General features: G+C 38.3%; 1 protein-coding gene across 1 annotated transcript; it reads right to left on the bottom strand.

Annotated features, from left to right (window-relative positions):
* Window positions 1-10,075: 10,075 nt before the first annotated feature.
* TAS2R38 (taste 2 receptor member 38) lies at window positions 10,076-11,083 on the bottom strand. Its single transcript, XM_059656124.1, has one exon. The coding sequence runs from the start codon at window positions 11,081-11,083 to the stop codon at window positions 10,076-10,078; it is 1,008 nt and encodes a 335-aa protein (XP_059512107.1).
* Window positions 11,084-16,643: the final 5,560 nt, after the last annotated feature.

Raw genomic sequence — 16,643 nt, forward strand, 5'->3', positions numbered from 1 at the left:
GTGTTGAGTTGATAAGTTTTTATATATTATGGAAATTAAGCCCTTATCAGATGTATTCTTGGCAGATATGTTCTCCCATACAGTGGGTTCCTTTTTCTTTCTTTTTTAAAAAATATTTTATTGGTTTTTTACAGAGAAGAAGGGAGGGGGATAGAGAGTTAGAAACATGGATGAGAGAGAAACATCAATCAGCTGCCTCCTGCACACTCCCCACTGGGGATGTGCCCGCAACCAAGGTACATGCCCTTGACCGGAATCGAACCTGGGACCTTTCAGTCTGCAGGCCGATGTTCTATCCACTGAGCCAAACCAGTGAGGGCCAGTGGGTTCCTTTTTCATTTTGTTGATGGTTTCTTTTGCTGTGCAGAAGCTTTTTTTTCCTTTGTTACCCTTGCCCTAGGACATATACTGGTAAAAATATTGCTACTCAAGAGGTCTGAGATTTTATTGCCTATTTTCTTCTAGAATTTTTATGATTTTGTGACTTATATTTAAGTCTTGTATATGTTGTGAGTTTATTCTTGTGTATGGTGTAAGTTGGTAGCCTAGTTTCTTTTTTTTGTATGTAACTGTCTAATTTTTCCAACACCATTTATTGAAAAGACTGTTTTTACTCCATTATATGCTCTTGCTTCCTCTGTCAAATATTAATTGACCATAAAGTGTTGGGTTGATTTCTGGGCCCTCTGTTCTGTTCCATTGATCTATATTCCTGTTCTTGTGCCAGTACCACGCTGTTTTGATTACAATGGTTTTGTAATATAGTTTGATATCCAGTATTATGATCCCTCCAACTTTGTTCTACTTTCTTGAGTGCGGGGGCTACTCGAGGTCTTTTGTGGTTCCATATAAATTTTTGGTATATTTGTTCTAGATCTGTGAAATATGCCATTGGTATTTTAATAGGAATTACATGAAATCTATAGTTTCTTTGGGTAGTATGGGCATTTTAATGATGTTAATTCTACCAATTCTTCCAATCCATAAACACAGTATATGCTTCTACATGTTTGTATCTTCCTCTATTTCTTTCTCCAATGTCCCATAGTTTTTCAAATACAGGTCTTTACCTCCTTGATTAAGTTTATTCCTAGGTACCTTATTTTTGTTGTAATAGTAAATGGAATTTTTTTTTTTAGTTTATATGATAGTTTATTATTGGTGCATAAAAATGCCACTGATTTTTGGATATTAATTTTATGTCCTGCTACTTTGCCAAATTCATTTAAGTCTAGCAGTTTTTTTTGGTGGAGTCTTTAGGGTTTTTTATGCATAAAATCATGCCACCTGCAAATAATGGCAGTTTTATTTCTCCTTTCCAATTTGAATGCCTTTTATTTTTTCTTCTTGTCTGATTGCTGTAGTTAGGACTTCTAGTACTGTGTTGAATAAGAGTGGTGAAAATGAACATTCCTGTCTTGTTCCTGATCTTAAGGGAAATGCTTTTAGTTTTTGCCCACTAAGTATGATGTTGGCTGTAGGTTTGCCATATATGGCTTTGTTATGTTGAGGGATGATCCCCATATTCCCACTTTGCTGAGAGCATTTGTCATAAATGGGCACTGGATTTATTGAATGCTATTTCCGCATCTATTCCACTCTGATCTTTATTATTTCCTTCCTTTTACTTACTCTGGGCTTCCACCGCCCCTGCCCTCCTCCCTGGTTCTTTTAGGTGTAGGGCTAGATTGTTTCTTTGATATTTTTTTCTTGCTTCTTGAGGTAAGCCTATAATGCTATGAACTTCCCTCTCAGGACTGCGTTTGCTCTGCCCTGTAGATTTGGGTTGTTGTGTGTTCATTTTCATTTGTTACTGGGTAATTTTTATTTCTTCCTTGATTTCACTGGTAACCCATTCATTGTTTAATAACATTCTATTTAGCCTCCATGTGTTTGAATGTTTGGGGATGTTTTTATTATAGTTGGTTTTTAGTTTCATGTCATTGTGATTTGAGAAGATGCTTGGTATTATATCAAGCTTCTTGAATTTGTATAGACTTGTTTTGTGTCCTAACATGTGGTCTATCTTTGAGAATGTTCCATGTACACTTGAGAAGAATGTATATTCTTCTGTTTTGGGATGAAATGTTCTGTAAATATCAATTAAATCCATCTGATCTAGTGTGTTATTCAAGATCACTCTTTCCTTATTGATAGTTTTGTCTGGAAGACCTATCCAATGATAGCAGTGGGATATTAAAGTACCCTAATATGACTATACTGCTGTTTATTCTCCCTTAAAGTTCATAATATATATATATATATATATATATATATATATATATATATATATATATATACACACTCCTATATTGGGTGCATATATGTTTACTAGGGTTATGTAGAATTCATCCCTTTAGTATTATATAGTGATCTTCTTTTCTCTCTTGTTATGGCCTTTGTTTGGAAGTCTATTTTGTCAGATATAAATATTGCTACCCCAGCCTTTTTGTTTGTTTATTTCCATTTGTATGGAATATTTTTTCCGTCCCTCACTTTCAGGCTACATTCTCTTTTATTTATCGCAAGTTTATTTCTAGTCCTATCCTTTAATCTGAATTCAAATTCTTTATTTTCAAGAACTGGTTGGTGTTTTCCAACTAGGTTACATGATGTCAACCCAGTTACATTAAGTTCCAAACCACATTTACTTATCATTTTACTCAAACTCAATCCAACTTCCTTTCTTAACTTCTTTATTTTTGTTAATGATTGTATTATATTACAACACACTCACAAACTAAAAACATCCTTGATTCTTCCTTTTCTATCAACCACCACTTCAAGACACTAGTTGATGTTTTACAAAAGCTCTTTTATACTTTTGCCATTCTCACTACCCCATCCAAGTCAAAATCTTTCATTGCAGCTGGAGTGAAAATGGCTCCAACCCTTTGCCTTCTCCCCTGCAAATCAGTATTAGAAAACACCATCAGACAAATCTTTATAGAATCACTGCTCTGATCATGTAACTTCCCTATTTAAGGTTCTGTTATAACAATTAGCAATAACAACCCTCAACTCTTGAGTTTGGGAGAAAATATTTGTAAACTATATATCTGATCAGGGTTTAATCCAAAATATGTAAGTAACTCATACAACTTTATAACAGAAACAAAACAAAATAAAACAACAATAAAAAACACATACCAAACAACCTGATTAAAAAATTGGAAGAGGACTTGAATAGGCATTTTTCCAAAGAAGACATACATTTTTCCAAAGAAGACAGACAAGGCTGACAAGTACATGAAAAGGTCCTCAGCATCACTATCTATCAAGGAAATGCAAATCAAAACCACAATGAAATATTATCTCATACCTGTTAGAATGGCTACTATAAAAAAAGACAAGAGATATCAATGCTGGTGATGATGTGGAACCTTTGTGCACTATTGGTGGGAATGTAAATTGGTAGAGATACTATGGGAAACAGTATGAAGGACATTTAAAAAAATTTAAAAATAGAATTATCATATGATTCGGCAACCTGACTTCTTCGTATATATCTGAATAAGATAAAATAACTATTTTGAAGAGCTATCTATACTTCCTCTATATTCATTGCAGCATTATTCACAATAGCCAAGAATTGCAAACAACAGAAGTGTCTATCAACAGATAAATGAGTTAAGAAAATGTGTTATATATTATTCAGACTTAAAAAAGGAAGGAAACCCAGCCATTTGAGACAACATGGATGGACCCTGAGGGCATTGTGCAAAGTGAAATAAGTCAGATAGAGAAAGACAAATTCTGTATGATATCACTTATATTTGAAATCTAAAAATCACTGGACTCATAGAAACAGAAAGTGGAATGGTGGTTGCCAGGGTCTGGAAGGTAAGGGAAATAGAGAGATGTTGGTCAAAGGGTACAAACTCTCAGTTATAAGGTGAATACATTTTAGGGATCTAACATACAGCATGATGTCTATAATTAATAATACTGTATTGTATATTTGAAGGTTGCCATGAGAGTAGAGTTTTAATATTCTTACCATAACAACCACCACCAACAAAATGGTAATTATGTAAGGCAAAGGATGTGTTAACTAATCTTGTTATGGTAAACACTTCACAATATACATGTGTATCAAATCATCACATTGCACATCTTAACTTACAGATGTTATGTCAATTATATCTCAATAAAGGTAGGGGAATATAGTATATTGAAATATGTGGGCTATGGGAAAATGCTTAGCAGGAAATTTAAAGCTCAAAGTGTTTATATTAGGACAGAAAAAAAATTTAATTATCTGATTTTCTGCCTTAAGAAGCTATATAAGGGGGACAAATTAAACCTGAGAAAGTAGAAGGAAGGACATAATAAATAATAGAAAGTAAGTAGAAGGAAATAAGTTTGGAAATATCAATAAATTGATAAATCTCTAGGTAGAATGATGAATTAAAAAGAGAACAAAAGTTATCAAAATTGGGAATGAAAGAGGGTCTAGCAAAACAAATACTACAAATGTTAAAAATGATAAAAAAGATATTATGATTAAATTTATGCTCACTTACCAAACACAAGGATAAATATAAAATATTAATAATACTATATCTATTAAACAAATTGCAATTATAAAATTTAAAAAACAAGAAATTCCTAGTTTAAATGATTTCTCTAATTAATGCTATCAAACATCTAGGGAAGGATTAATACTAATTTTATACAAAGTCTTAAAGAAAATTAAGACAATGGAATAATTTTCTACTTGTGTTGTGAGGCCAGAATAATCCTGATACTAAACTTGACAAGAATATTTTTTTAAAATAGAAGTTAGTAGTACTTCTGAATATGTATGCAAAAATTCTTTACAATTGCAAGTCAAATAGACCAATATATCCTATATAATAAAACCCTAATATGCAAAATGACCGAATGGTGGAACAACCAGTTGCTATGATGGGCAGATGCTCAATGCAGGAGCTGTCCCCTGGTGATCAGTGTGCTCCCACAGGTGGAGCACTGCTCGCAGTAGTGGTGGCAGGAGCCTCTCCTGCCTCCGCTGCAGGTGGGTGGTAAGGAGTGAGGGGTCCCGGACTGTGAGAGGGTGCAGACCAGGCTGAGGGACCCCCTCCCCCTGCCCCCAGTGCATGAATTTCTCTAGTGCACTGGGCCTCTAGTAAAAATAATAATAATACATTTTGACTAAATAGGGGTTTATCCAGGAATGCAAGATTTATTTAACATTCAAGAATTATTCAATGTAAATCAGTTAACAAAATAGAGAAGAGACATAGAATTATCTCAATATATACAGAAAAAGGTTTTAATAAAATTCAATCCCCATTAATGATAAACATTCTCAGCACACTAGCAATAAAAATAGCCTTTCTTAGCCCTAGCTGGCTTGGCTCAGTGGATAGAGTGTTGGCCTGCGGACTGAAGGGTCCTGGTTCTATTTGGTACATGCCAGGGTTGCACGATCCCCAGTAGGGGGGCGTGAAGTAGGCAGCCAATCAATGATTCTCATCATTGATGTTTCTATCTCTCTCTCCCTCTCACTTCCTCTCTGAAATCAATAAAAATATATTTTAAAAAATAGCCTTTCTTAATCTGACAAAGGAGATCTATAAGGGATCAAGATTATATTAGGTATGTAAGTATAATATTTAAACATAGCTAACATTATATTTAAAGTGAATGTTTTTCCTCTAAAATCAGGACTGAGGCAAGGATGCATACTTCCAATCAATATTGTATTGAAGATCACAGCCAATGAAATAAGTTAAATAAAATATATAAAGGGCATAAAGATTGGGCAGAAAGAAAAAAATTGTCTTTATTTGTTGATGACACAATTGTTTTAGTATAACATTTTGGAGAACCTACAAACAACTACTAGAACTAATACATTAATTTGGGAAAGTAACAAGACGCATGATTAATATATAAAAATAAATGCTATTTTTATATACTAGCAGCAAATAATTGAAAAATAAAAATTTCATATGCAATAACATTATAAAGTATTAAATATTTAGGATAATTTTATCAAGAGATATGTAAGCACTCTACACTAAAAGCTATAAAGTATTATTGAAAGAAATTAAAGATGTAAATAAATGAAGAGATATATCATATTCATAGATTGTCAGACTGAGTATTTTTAAGAAGTCAAGTCTCCCTAAGTTGACATCTAGATTCAACATGATTAGAATTTTAACAGGCATTAAAAAAAATAAACAAATTGGTCCCAAATTTTTGAATTCAGATAAGGCAAAACAATTTTGGAAAACATAAATTTGGAAAACTCACACTATTTGGTTTCAATATTTAACATTAATCTACAGTAATCAAGAAAGTGAGATTTTGGTGAAAGGGGAGATGGATATACCAATGGAACATAATATAGAGACCAGAAAGAGATTCATAATATACAGTCAGATGATTTTTGACAAAGGTGTCAAATCAATTCAATGAGGAAGAGAAATCTTCAAAAAATGGTATTGGAATAACTGGATAGACATATGGAAAAATACAGTTCAATCCAACTTAACATTATATAGAAAAATTAATTACAAATGAATTATAAATGTAACATAAAAGTGAACACTATTAAAATTCTAGAGGAAATCTTAGTAGATTATTTTTGCATTTTAGAGGCAGGCAAATATTTCATAGAGAGGACACAAAATGCACTAAGGAAAAATATGATAAATTGGGTTTTATCAAAACTCAAAATTTCTGCTCACCAAAAGACACAATTAAGAAAATAAAAAAGGCAAATCGTAGTTTGGGTTAAACTATTCACAATACATAATCTGTCAGATAAAAGACACGTATCCAGAATAAGCATGCACACACACACACACACGCGCTATTAATCAATAAACTTCTACAAATAAATACATAAAAAACAACTCAATATAAAAAAGTTCAAACATCAAATAGCTACTTTATAATAGAAGATATACAAATGGTCAAGAAGTACATGAAAAGGTGCTCCATATCATTGGTTCTCAGGGAAATACAAATTAAAACCACAATGAGATAGCATTCACCTCCGCTAGAATTGGAAAGGCCAAAATTTCAAAATGCTGACAATACCGAATGTTGATAAGGATGTAAACAACTTCTTTGCACGTTAATGGGAGCATAACATGCTAGAATCACTTTGGAAAACTCTTTAGCAGTTATTTGTAAAGTTAAATGAACGTCAACTTTATGACACAGGAATTCCACTCCTGGGTATTTATCTAAGAGAAATCGAAACTATAGCCACAAAAAGATGGATTCAAGAATGTTTATTAAAAAATTATTCATAATAGCCCCAAACTCTAAGCAATATAGATGTTCATCATTAATGAGTGGATAAACAAGTGTGACTCACATACTATTAAGGATGAATCTCAAAAACATTTCTTGGGTGAAAGTAGCAAAAACAAAAGTATTCACTGTATGATTCTATATAAGAACAGGCAAAACTAATCTATGGAAAGAAATCAGTTTAGTGGTTGCCCCTATTGAGTGGATGGTGATTGACTGGAAGAGGAATTCTGGAACTTTCTGTGCTGATGGAAATTTTGCGTATCTTGCCCTCCAGCGGTTCTCAACCTGTGGGTCGCAACCCCTTAAAATACATCCTGCATATCAGATATTTACATTATGATTCATAACAGTAGCAAAATTACAGTTATGAAGTAGCAACGAAAATAATTTTATGGTTGGGGTCACCACAACATGAGGAACTGTATTAAAGGGTCACAGCATTAGGAAGGTTGAGAACCACTGCAACGGGTTTGACTCAGTGGATAGAGCATTGGCCTGCGGACTGAAGGGTCCCAGGTTCTATTCCGGTCAAGGGCATGTACCTTGGTTGCGGGCACATCCCTGGTGAGGGTGTGCAGGAGGCAACTGATCGATGTTTCTCTCTCATCCATGTTTCTAACTCTCTATCCCTCTCCCTTCTTCTCTGTAAAAAATCAATAAAAATATTTTAAAAAAATTTGCATATCTTATTTGGGGTGTTGGTTAAATGAGTGTATATATTATCAAACCTCACCAAGTTATACATTTAACATCTGTATATTTTGCTATATGTAAATTTTACGTAAAAATGGAAAAACTGCTGTAAATAAATGTTGAAGTTTAGTCTTTTTGCTTTTTGCAGTGTTATACAGGATAGCAATTCTGAAACCACTTTTTTATGTATTCTGGTTGTAAGCAAATACGCAAATATATTGAGCATAAATGGAAGATACTTCTCATATTAGAGGAAGAAATTAAAATATGTAAAAAAAGAATGAAGCAAATCACATATAATTGGGTTGGAACTAGAGTTATCAGGATGGGGTTGAGAGGAAGAAGAAAGAAAAATGGAGCAAAATGTCAATAATGGGTAAATGTGGGTGGAAGGTCTAGAAGAATTCTTTCAACTTTTCTAAAAATTTGAAATTGTATCAAAATATAATGTTAAACATAAAGCCACAGAAATCAGTAAAATATCATGGAGACCTGTCCAGAGAGCACTTATGCAAAAAGAGGGAAAACTCTACACGGATGTCCTCTAATTTTTTCCTTTATGATCATATTCCTCCAAATATCCTAGGGGAAGTGGAATTTAAAAGGCCACACCATCCAGGTCATGACAAAGGGCATCTAGAACAGAGGTTCTCAACATTGGCTGTACCCTGGAATCACCTGGGGAGCGTTACAAATGATGCCCGGAGATTCCATTTCATTGACCTAGTATGTCACCTGTGCATGCATTGAGATTTTTAAAAAGCTTCCCAGGAGGTTTTACTGTACAGCCAAGAGTGGGGACTACTGCCTTTAAGGGAAACTTTGGACAACTTTGGTGTCCACCAAGGAAAGTTGAAGTTGCTGGGGATGCAAAGTATATTTGGGAAAACAGAGGAGGAATTGGATTTATCAAGATCAGGTGCCTGAGAGAAGGAAGCATTCCATAGCAGTGCCTACAGCTAGCAGAAGTACAAGCCTTGCCCTAGTTGGTTTGGCTCAGTGGATAGAGCATTGGCCTGTGGACTGAAGGGTCCCAGGTTCGATTCTGGTTAAGGTCATATGCCCAGGTTGTGGGCTCGATCCCCAGTGTGGGGTGTGCAGGAGGCCGCTGGTCAATGATTCTCTCTCATCTTTGATGTTTCTATCTCTCTCTCCCCCTCTCCCTTCCTCTCTGAAATCAATAAAAAATAATTTCTTTTAAAAAAGAAGAAGTAGGAGACTCTGTGGATGTCCTGCTATGTCTTTGAAGTCTGTGAAGATCTATGTCTGCGACCCCTTTTCTCTTCCGAGCCTTTTAGGATCTGATATGAGGAAAGTCTTGTGGGCTGGGTTCCTGTGCAGGCAGATAGAGAATGCTGAATTGCTAGAAGCATACCTTTTAGCTAGGCTATTTTGGCAGCTTCCCCAGTAGACTGACCAATGTTTGGAACCAAAGTACTTTCTTCATGGGCCAATGGAGCAGAGTCAGAGGCACACACAAAGTGCTGGTGTCCCGGGTGCCTACTGAGTAGATGTCTGCCCTGCAGCAGGTTGAATGTACATTTCTGAGTCAATGTATTTTCAGACAAAATGACCCCATCCTTTGATTCCTGTAGAAGTTTTAATGAACTACCTCTTAAAGTGAAGTGGTGACATACTTGTTCTCATGTTTCCATAAAAACTTTGGAGTTTGAGGAGGATTCTGTAATTGCCATAGTGGTGAATATTTTCAAACACTATATTAGCACCTGCTTTAAGAAATAGGGTTCACAGTCATGTGAAAAGCTAACCATGCTATCTTGGGATTTAGATATTATTTCAGAAGACCTGATTTCTCATGGTTTGGCTCATATCATGCACTGATAAGCTATAGTATACAAAGCATTCACACTGAGCACCTCACCTTTCTATTTTATTCATTTTATCAAAACAAACCTAGGGAAACAATGTCATTCTACTTGCCTAGGCCATATGTAGAGCTTTATTATTTTATTCTTCTTTGCTTTGGGTGAGTTCATTGATGTAGAGAGGAGAGACTTCTCAGTTATGGTTTGCAGAAGAAGTTGAAATAGGCTTCTGAACAACTGGAGGTGCATTCGTGAAGGACCCATTTCATGTCCACTCAACATAGACCTGGTGTCCTGGGATCTGCCTTGTGGTCTGCCATTACCCTTCGGCTGCTCTGAACCCACAGTAGAATGCTGTCCGCAGCTCTCCGCAGCTTGGCATTGCCTGAGATCAGGATGGCTGCATGCCCTGAGGGACAGGCTGCCATTATCCCCACACAGACCATGGCCCCGATCTTGTTGTGCCACAGCACCAGTAAAGGCACTGAGAGGAGGGCAGTGCATAATGACACCACAAAGAGGCAGAGAAAGGAGATGAGGAATTTGAGTGCTTTGATGTGGGCCTCCAGGCTGGGGTCACAGGAGTCCATGGTTTTGGCCCTCATTGTCCTCATGTGGCGGCACAGGGAGACAATCAGCAACCCAGAAGACACCAGAAAACACAAGAAAGGTGGGATGGACCCCACGCTGCAGAAGAGGAAGGAATGAAAGAACTTGAGGTTTGCAATTTGCAAATTGAATTCTGAATTATTACTCATGAATAGCACAGCTGTGATTGTGAAGTGAGATCTACTAAAAAAGTCCCAAGAACAGATGATAGTGCATACACTGGTGAAAAGGAGAGTACACAGGAGTATCCTAGAAATCTTCCTGGAGATCCAGCTGGCCAAGCAGAGCAGGAAGGCATGAGAGAAACGGACGATCTTAGAGCAGTAGAGGAGGCTGAGGCAGGTGGTGAGCCAGAGGCCGGCTTGGTTTGTGATCATCCAGAGCATGATGATGGTTTGGAATCTGAAGCTCAGCAGGTCGTTCCTCTGCTGGGAGTGAGTAAGATGAATGGCATCCAGAAACAGCAGTCCATGCAGGAAAAGCCGGGTGAGGCTGAGACTCAGCAGGACAAGATCACAGGTGCTCAGGGGCTGCCTCCTCACCACATCCCAAAAATACACCAAGAAAATGAAGACATTGACCAGAATCCCCACTGCAAACTCCAGGACTGAAAGGACCAGAAACACAGTCTTGACTTCATAGGACACAGTTATGATGGGAGTCAGAGTCAACATGATGTCTCTTCTTAGTTGGCTAACCTAAGACTCACATACCACCCAGTAGAGGAAAGTAAGTCTATATACTGAACCAGGCATTTAGCTCTTGCTCTAGATCCATGCCAAAGTGAATGCATAGAAAGTTCTGGCAGGAAACTGAGAGAGAAATTGCTGCTATAGAGTATCTCTTGGATACACACAAAAGCTCATCATACGAGTAGAAGAATGATGCTTGTATCTCTTTGGTGATGCAGAAGCTTTTAAGAAACCCTGGTGTTTCTGTGCAACAGCCTTCCCAGGGAGCCATGGCACAGCATCATGGATGCAAACAAGACATTCTCAGTTACCCAAGCCCAGTTTTGCATGCCCATCTGGACCTGCATGGGTGAGAAGAGAGTAAAATTTGCTTATGAGTTTCAAGGGAACTGGCAGCAGGCAAAGCATATATCTCAATGAACTATGGTTGGATAGGGTGCCTCTTTCCATTTGCATGCCTTCTGTCACCTCTGAGGCATGACTTTAATCATAGACTTTGTTTTTAATGTGGACAAGTGCACAGTTCCTCCCAGGCGCCGGTGTATGCCTGGTGTGACTGCCATTGTCAGAGATTCATTTAGCCGTCATTATTATGCCAAGCACTGTGCTTGGCAAGAGGAGTATTACCATGAACAAGACCACCTTGCCATGAAGGGAGGGAGTAGAGGGGAAATCTGGCTTGCATTATTGCTCACTCTGCTTCCAAGCCCACTCCCTGACCCCAAAGAAACAATAGTGATCCTATGAAAATATAACTAAGACCATGCCATTGCTGTGTTCAAACCTTTCAGAGCCTCCCATCTTTCTCATCATAAAAGCTAAATCCCTACAATGATCCATGGGTCCCATGTACATAATCAGGGCCTCTGTCTCTTCTCAGATGTCATCTGAGGTCCTTGCTTCATCCTTCACTTCAAATGGGCCTCTTTCATGCTCTGCGAACTCATCAAACACCGTCCCACCTCAGGACCATTCATTTTCACTGAATGTTTTTCCTCTACATACTCCAGTGTCTCATTTTCTCCTCCAAATGTCTTCTCAAAAGTCACCTTAGAAGAAAGACCTTCCCTGAACATCCTATGAATGGTATTCTTCACCCAGATCTTGAGTGCTTCCTGTCATACTTCATCTGCTGAATATTTTGGCATATATTTAATTATTTATTGCCTAAACCCATGCCCCTAAAACATGTAAACTTCATGAAAGCACAGAGAAGCTACTCAATAAATATTTTTTAAATGAATGAAATTTTCACTAATGAAGCATTGGTAGCCTACAACACTCTCAAAGATTACATCTAGGACATTTTAACATTCCTAAGGATTATATTCTAACATACGTGGCTGCAATTTCTAGCTTTCTTCCCTAGGTAACATTTCCAAATATTTGGCAGGATCTGTCTCTCCAGTATCTCTAATTCTCCTCAATTTCTAAAGGAATATGGACTGATTTCATGTTCACTTCTGCAAGCTCTGGGGGAAAATCTGACTGGTTACTCAATAAGACTGAATAACTGATCATTTAGAGGCTGAATGTTGTTTTATAACATTCCTCCCTGATCTGGTGCTTCTTTTTTACTTTTTTTTTCTTCTTACAGGTATCTTAACTTTTTTAGTTCTTTTATTTTTTGTCTTTCATGCTTCACTCACTCACTCATGTATTTTGTGGAATGAATGAAGATAAAGGGAAAAGCTAAATGGTCTGTTGTCTGTTTCCTCTAAGAGATGGCACTTTCTTACTTCTGGGGAGGTTAGGGAGATGGGGTGATGTTGGTCAAAGGGTAAAAGTTGTAATTATGTGGGATGAACAAATTCTAGAGATCGAATGTGCAATATAATGGCTATAGTTAATACTGTATCAAATACTGGAAATTTGCTAAGAGAATAGATCTCAGGGGCTTTTACCACACGCCCCCCCCCCCCCCCACACACACACCTCACTGAGGAAATGGATATGTTAATCAGCTTGATTGTAGTAATCATTTTACTATGTATATCAAAACATTATGTTGTACATGCTAAATATATGCAATGTTATTAAGAAAAACCCAAAATTTATAATCCTATATAATAAAAGCCTAATATGCGAAGGGTTGTCTGTTCAATCAATCAAAGCATAATATGCTAATGATATGCTAAGGCCTTTTAACCGCTTGCTATGATGTGCACTGACCAGCAGCGGACAGACGCTCTGGGGTCTGGCCAAACGGGACTGAGCGAGACGGGCTGGACATGCCCTGGAGCCCTCCTGCAGTCCCTCCCTGACTGGCCAACCTCCCCTATCTCTCCCCAGCTCTGATCATGCATCTGTAGGGTCCCTTGCCCTGGCCTGTGCCCTCTCGCAATCTGGGACCCCTTGGGGGATGTCAGAGAGCCAGTTTTGGCCCGATCCCGCAGGTCAGGCTGAGGGACCCCACTGCTTCATGAACTCATGCACCGGGCCTCTAGTCTATAATAAAACAATATATGATATTGAAGAATAAATCTAACAGAAAATATTTAAGAAATTCTTCTTTAAAAAAATATATTTTATTGATTTTTTACAGAGAGGAAGGGAGAGGGATAGAGAGTTAGAAACATCGATGAGAGAGAAACATCGATCAGCTGCCTCCTGCACACTCCCTACTGGGGATGTGCCGGCAACCAACATACGTGCCCTTAGACCGGAATCGAACCTGGGACCTTTGAGTCCGCAGGCCGATACTCTATCCACTGAGCCAAACCGGTTAGGGCATATTTAAGAAATCCTTGAAAAATTATAGTTTATTAATAGATATTGAAGAAGCATAAGTAAATACATTATGTTTATGCATGAAAAAATAATAAATGTTAATTATTATTCCTGTCCTTTTTCCTGCATATTCCTTTAATCTGAGAGTTATCTGAGTTGCCTCATTTGTTTCTGTAGATACTTTATTTTTTATGTTTACTTTTTAAACAATTAAATTTAAGCCCTAGGGAGAACCAAGATGGCGGCATAAGTTAACGCGGGAGTTTGCTGCTTTGAACAACTACTTCAAAAGTGAAACCAAAAAACGGAAGGGACATCACCCAAAACCACAGGAACGCTGGCTGAGTGGAAGTCCTACAACTAGGAGGAAAGAGAAACGCACACGGACACTCAGAGGAGGCGCAGTGCTGAAGTCAAATTTTGAAGTGCGGAGTGCGCGGAGCGGGCTGGCGGCGGAGGGCGCGGTTGTTGTTTCAATCGGGAGGGAGTCGCAGACTCTGAGCACCAGATCCGGGCGAGTCTTTAGGGACCCAGACTCAAACGGGAGAAGCGAGACTGTCTGGCTTCGGTCAGAGCGAGTGCAGCTTTCTCTCCGAGCTTTGCAGCGGGTGCTGGGACTCAGAGAGGCAGAGCCCCTTGGGACAGGACTGAGAGCCGCCATAACTGCTCTCTCTGGCCCACCCTGTTGATCCTGTGCGACCTGCCCCGCCCAAGCCCAGCGCAGAAGCATTTGCCGGATAGCCTCAGGCAAAGGCTAGATTAGCACCTCCCTAGAGGACAGAAGTTCTCTCACTGCTGACACAGCTGATTCTCATAGCCACTTGGCCTGGAGGTCAAACCCTCCCTGGAATTAGCTACAACAATCAAGATTTATCTATAAGACTGCGAACAAAGACCACTAGGGGGTGCACCAAGGAAGCATAACAAAATGCAGAGACAAAGAAACAGGACAAAATTGTCAATGGAAGAAATAGAGTTCAGAACCACACTTTTAAGGTCTCTCAAGAACTGTTTAGAAGCTGCCGATAAACTTAATGAGATCTACACGAAAACTAATAAGACCCTCGATCTTATATTGGGGAACCAACTAGAAATTAAGCACACACAGACTGAAATAACGAATATTATACAGACGCCCGACAGCAGACCAGAGGAGCGCAAGAATCAAGTCAAAGATTTGAAATGCGAGGAAGCAAAAAACATCCAACCGGAAAAGCAAAATGAAAAAAGAATCCAAAAATGCGAGGATAGTGTAAGGAGCCTCTGGGACAGCTTCAAGCGTACCAACATCAGAATTATAGGGGTGCCAGAAGATGAGAGAGAGCAAGATATTGAAAACCTATTTGAAGAAATAATGACAGAAAACTTCCCCCACCTGGTGAAAGAAATGGACTTACAGGTCCAAGAAGCGCGGAGAACCCCAAACAAAAGGAATCCAAAGAGGACCACACCAAGACACATCATAATTAAAATGCCAAGAGCAAAAGATAAAGAGAGAATCTTAAAAACAGCAAGAGAAAGAAACTCAGTTACCTACAAGGGAATACCCATACGACTGTCAGCTGATTTCTCAACAGAAACTTTGCAGGCCAGAAGGGAGTGGCAAGAAATATTCAAAGTGATGAATACCAAGAACCTACAACCAAGATTACTTTATCCAGCAAAGCTATCATTCAGAATTGAAGGTCAGATAAAGAGCTTCACAGATAAGGAAAAGCTAAAGGAGTTCATCACCACCAAACCAGGATTATATGAAATGCTGAAAGGTATCCTTTAATAAGAGGAAGAGGAAGAAAAAGGTAAAGATACAAATTATGAACAACAAATATGCATCTATCAACAAGTGAATCTAAGAATCAAGTGAATAAATAATCTGATGAACAGAATGAACTGTTGATTATAATAGAATCAGGGACATAGAAAGGGAATGGACTGACTATTCTTGGGGGGGAAAGGGGTGTGGGAGATGTGGGAAGAGACTGGACAAAAATCGTGCACCTATGGATGAGGACAGTGGGTGGGGAGTGAGGGCGGAGGGTGGGGCGGGAACTGGGAGGAGGGGAGTTATGGGGGGGGGGGGAAAGGAACAAATGTAATAATCTGAACAATAAAGATTTAATTAAAAAAAAAAATTTAAGCCCTAGCCAGTTTTGCTCAGTGGATAGTGCGTCGACCTTCGGACTAAGGGGTCCCAGGTTCAATTTCAGTCAAGGGCACATGCCCGGGTTGTGGGCTCGATCCCCAGTGCGGGGCGTGCAGAAGGCAGCCAATCAGTAATTCTCTCTCATCATTGATGTTTCTATCTCTCCCTCTTCCTTACTCTCTGAAATTAAAAAAATATATATTTTAAAAAATTAAATTAAAAAAACTTTTATATTACAGTTTACATTCAATATGATTTTGTATTAGTTTCAAGTGTACAGGATAGTGGTTAGACAGTCATACTTTACAAAGTGTTCCTCCTGATATTTCCAGTACCCTACTGGCACCACACACAGTTATCATATTATTGACTATATTCCTGTGCTGTACTTAACATCTCCATGACTATTTTGTAAGTACCAATCTGTACTTCTCAATACCAATCCCTTCACCCTTTTCACCCAGTCCTCCAACCCCTCTTCCCTCTGGCAACCATCAGGCTGTTCTCTGTATTTACCAGTCTGTTTCTGTTTATTATGTTTGCTGTTAATTAAAGCTCCTTACTTTTATTTATAAGTAATGTGACTGTGGCATGGCTCAGCGGTTAAGTGCCAACCCGTGAACCAGGAGGTTATGGTTTGATTCTGGTCAGGGCACATGCCTGGGTTGT

Source organism: Myotis daubentonii, chromosome 10, assembly GCF_963259705.1.
Source record: "Myotis daubentonii chromosome 10, mMyoDau2.1, whole genome shotgun sequence".
In the NCBI taxonomy this organism is placed as follows: domain Eukaryota; kingdom Metazoa; phylum Chordata; class Mammalia; order Chiroptera; family Vespertilionidae; genus Myotis; species Myotis daubentonii.

What these genes read in the sequence shown, in the direction of transcription:
- TAS2R38 (XM_059656124.1), bottom strand. Translation starts at nt 11,083, where the DNA reads ATGTTGACTCTGACTCCCATCATAACTGTGTCCTATGAAGTCAAGACT.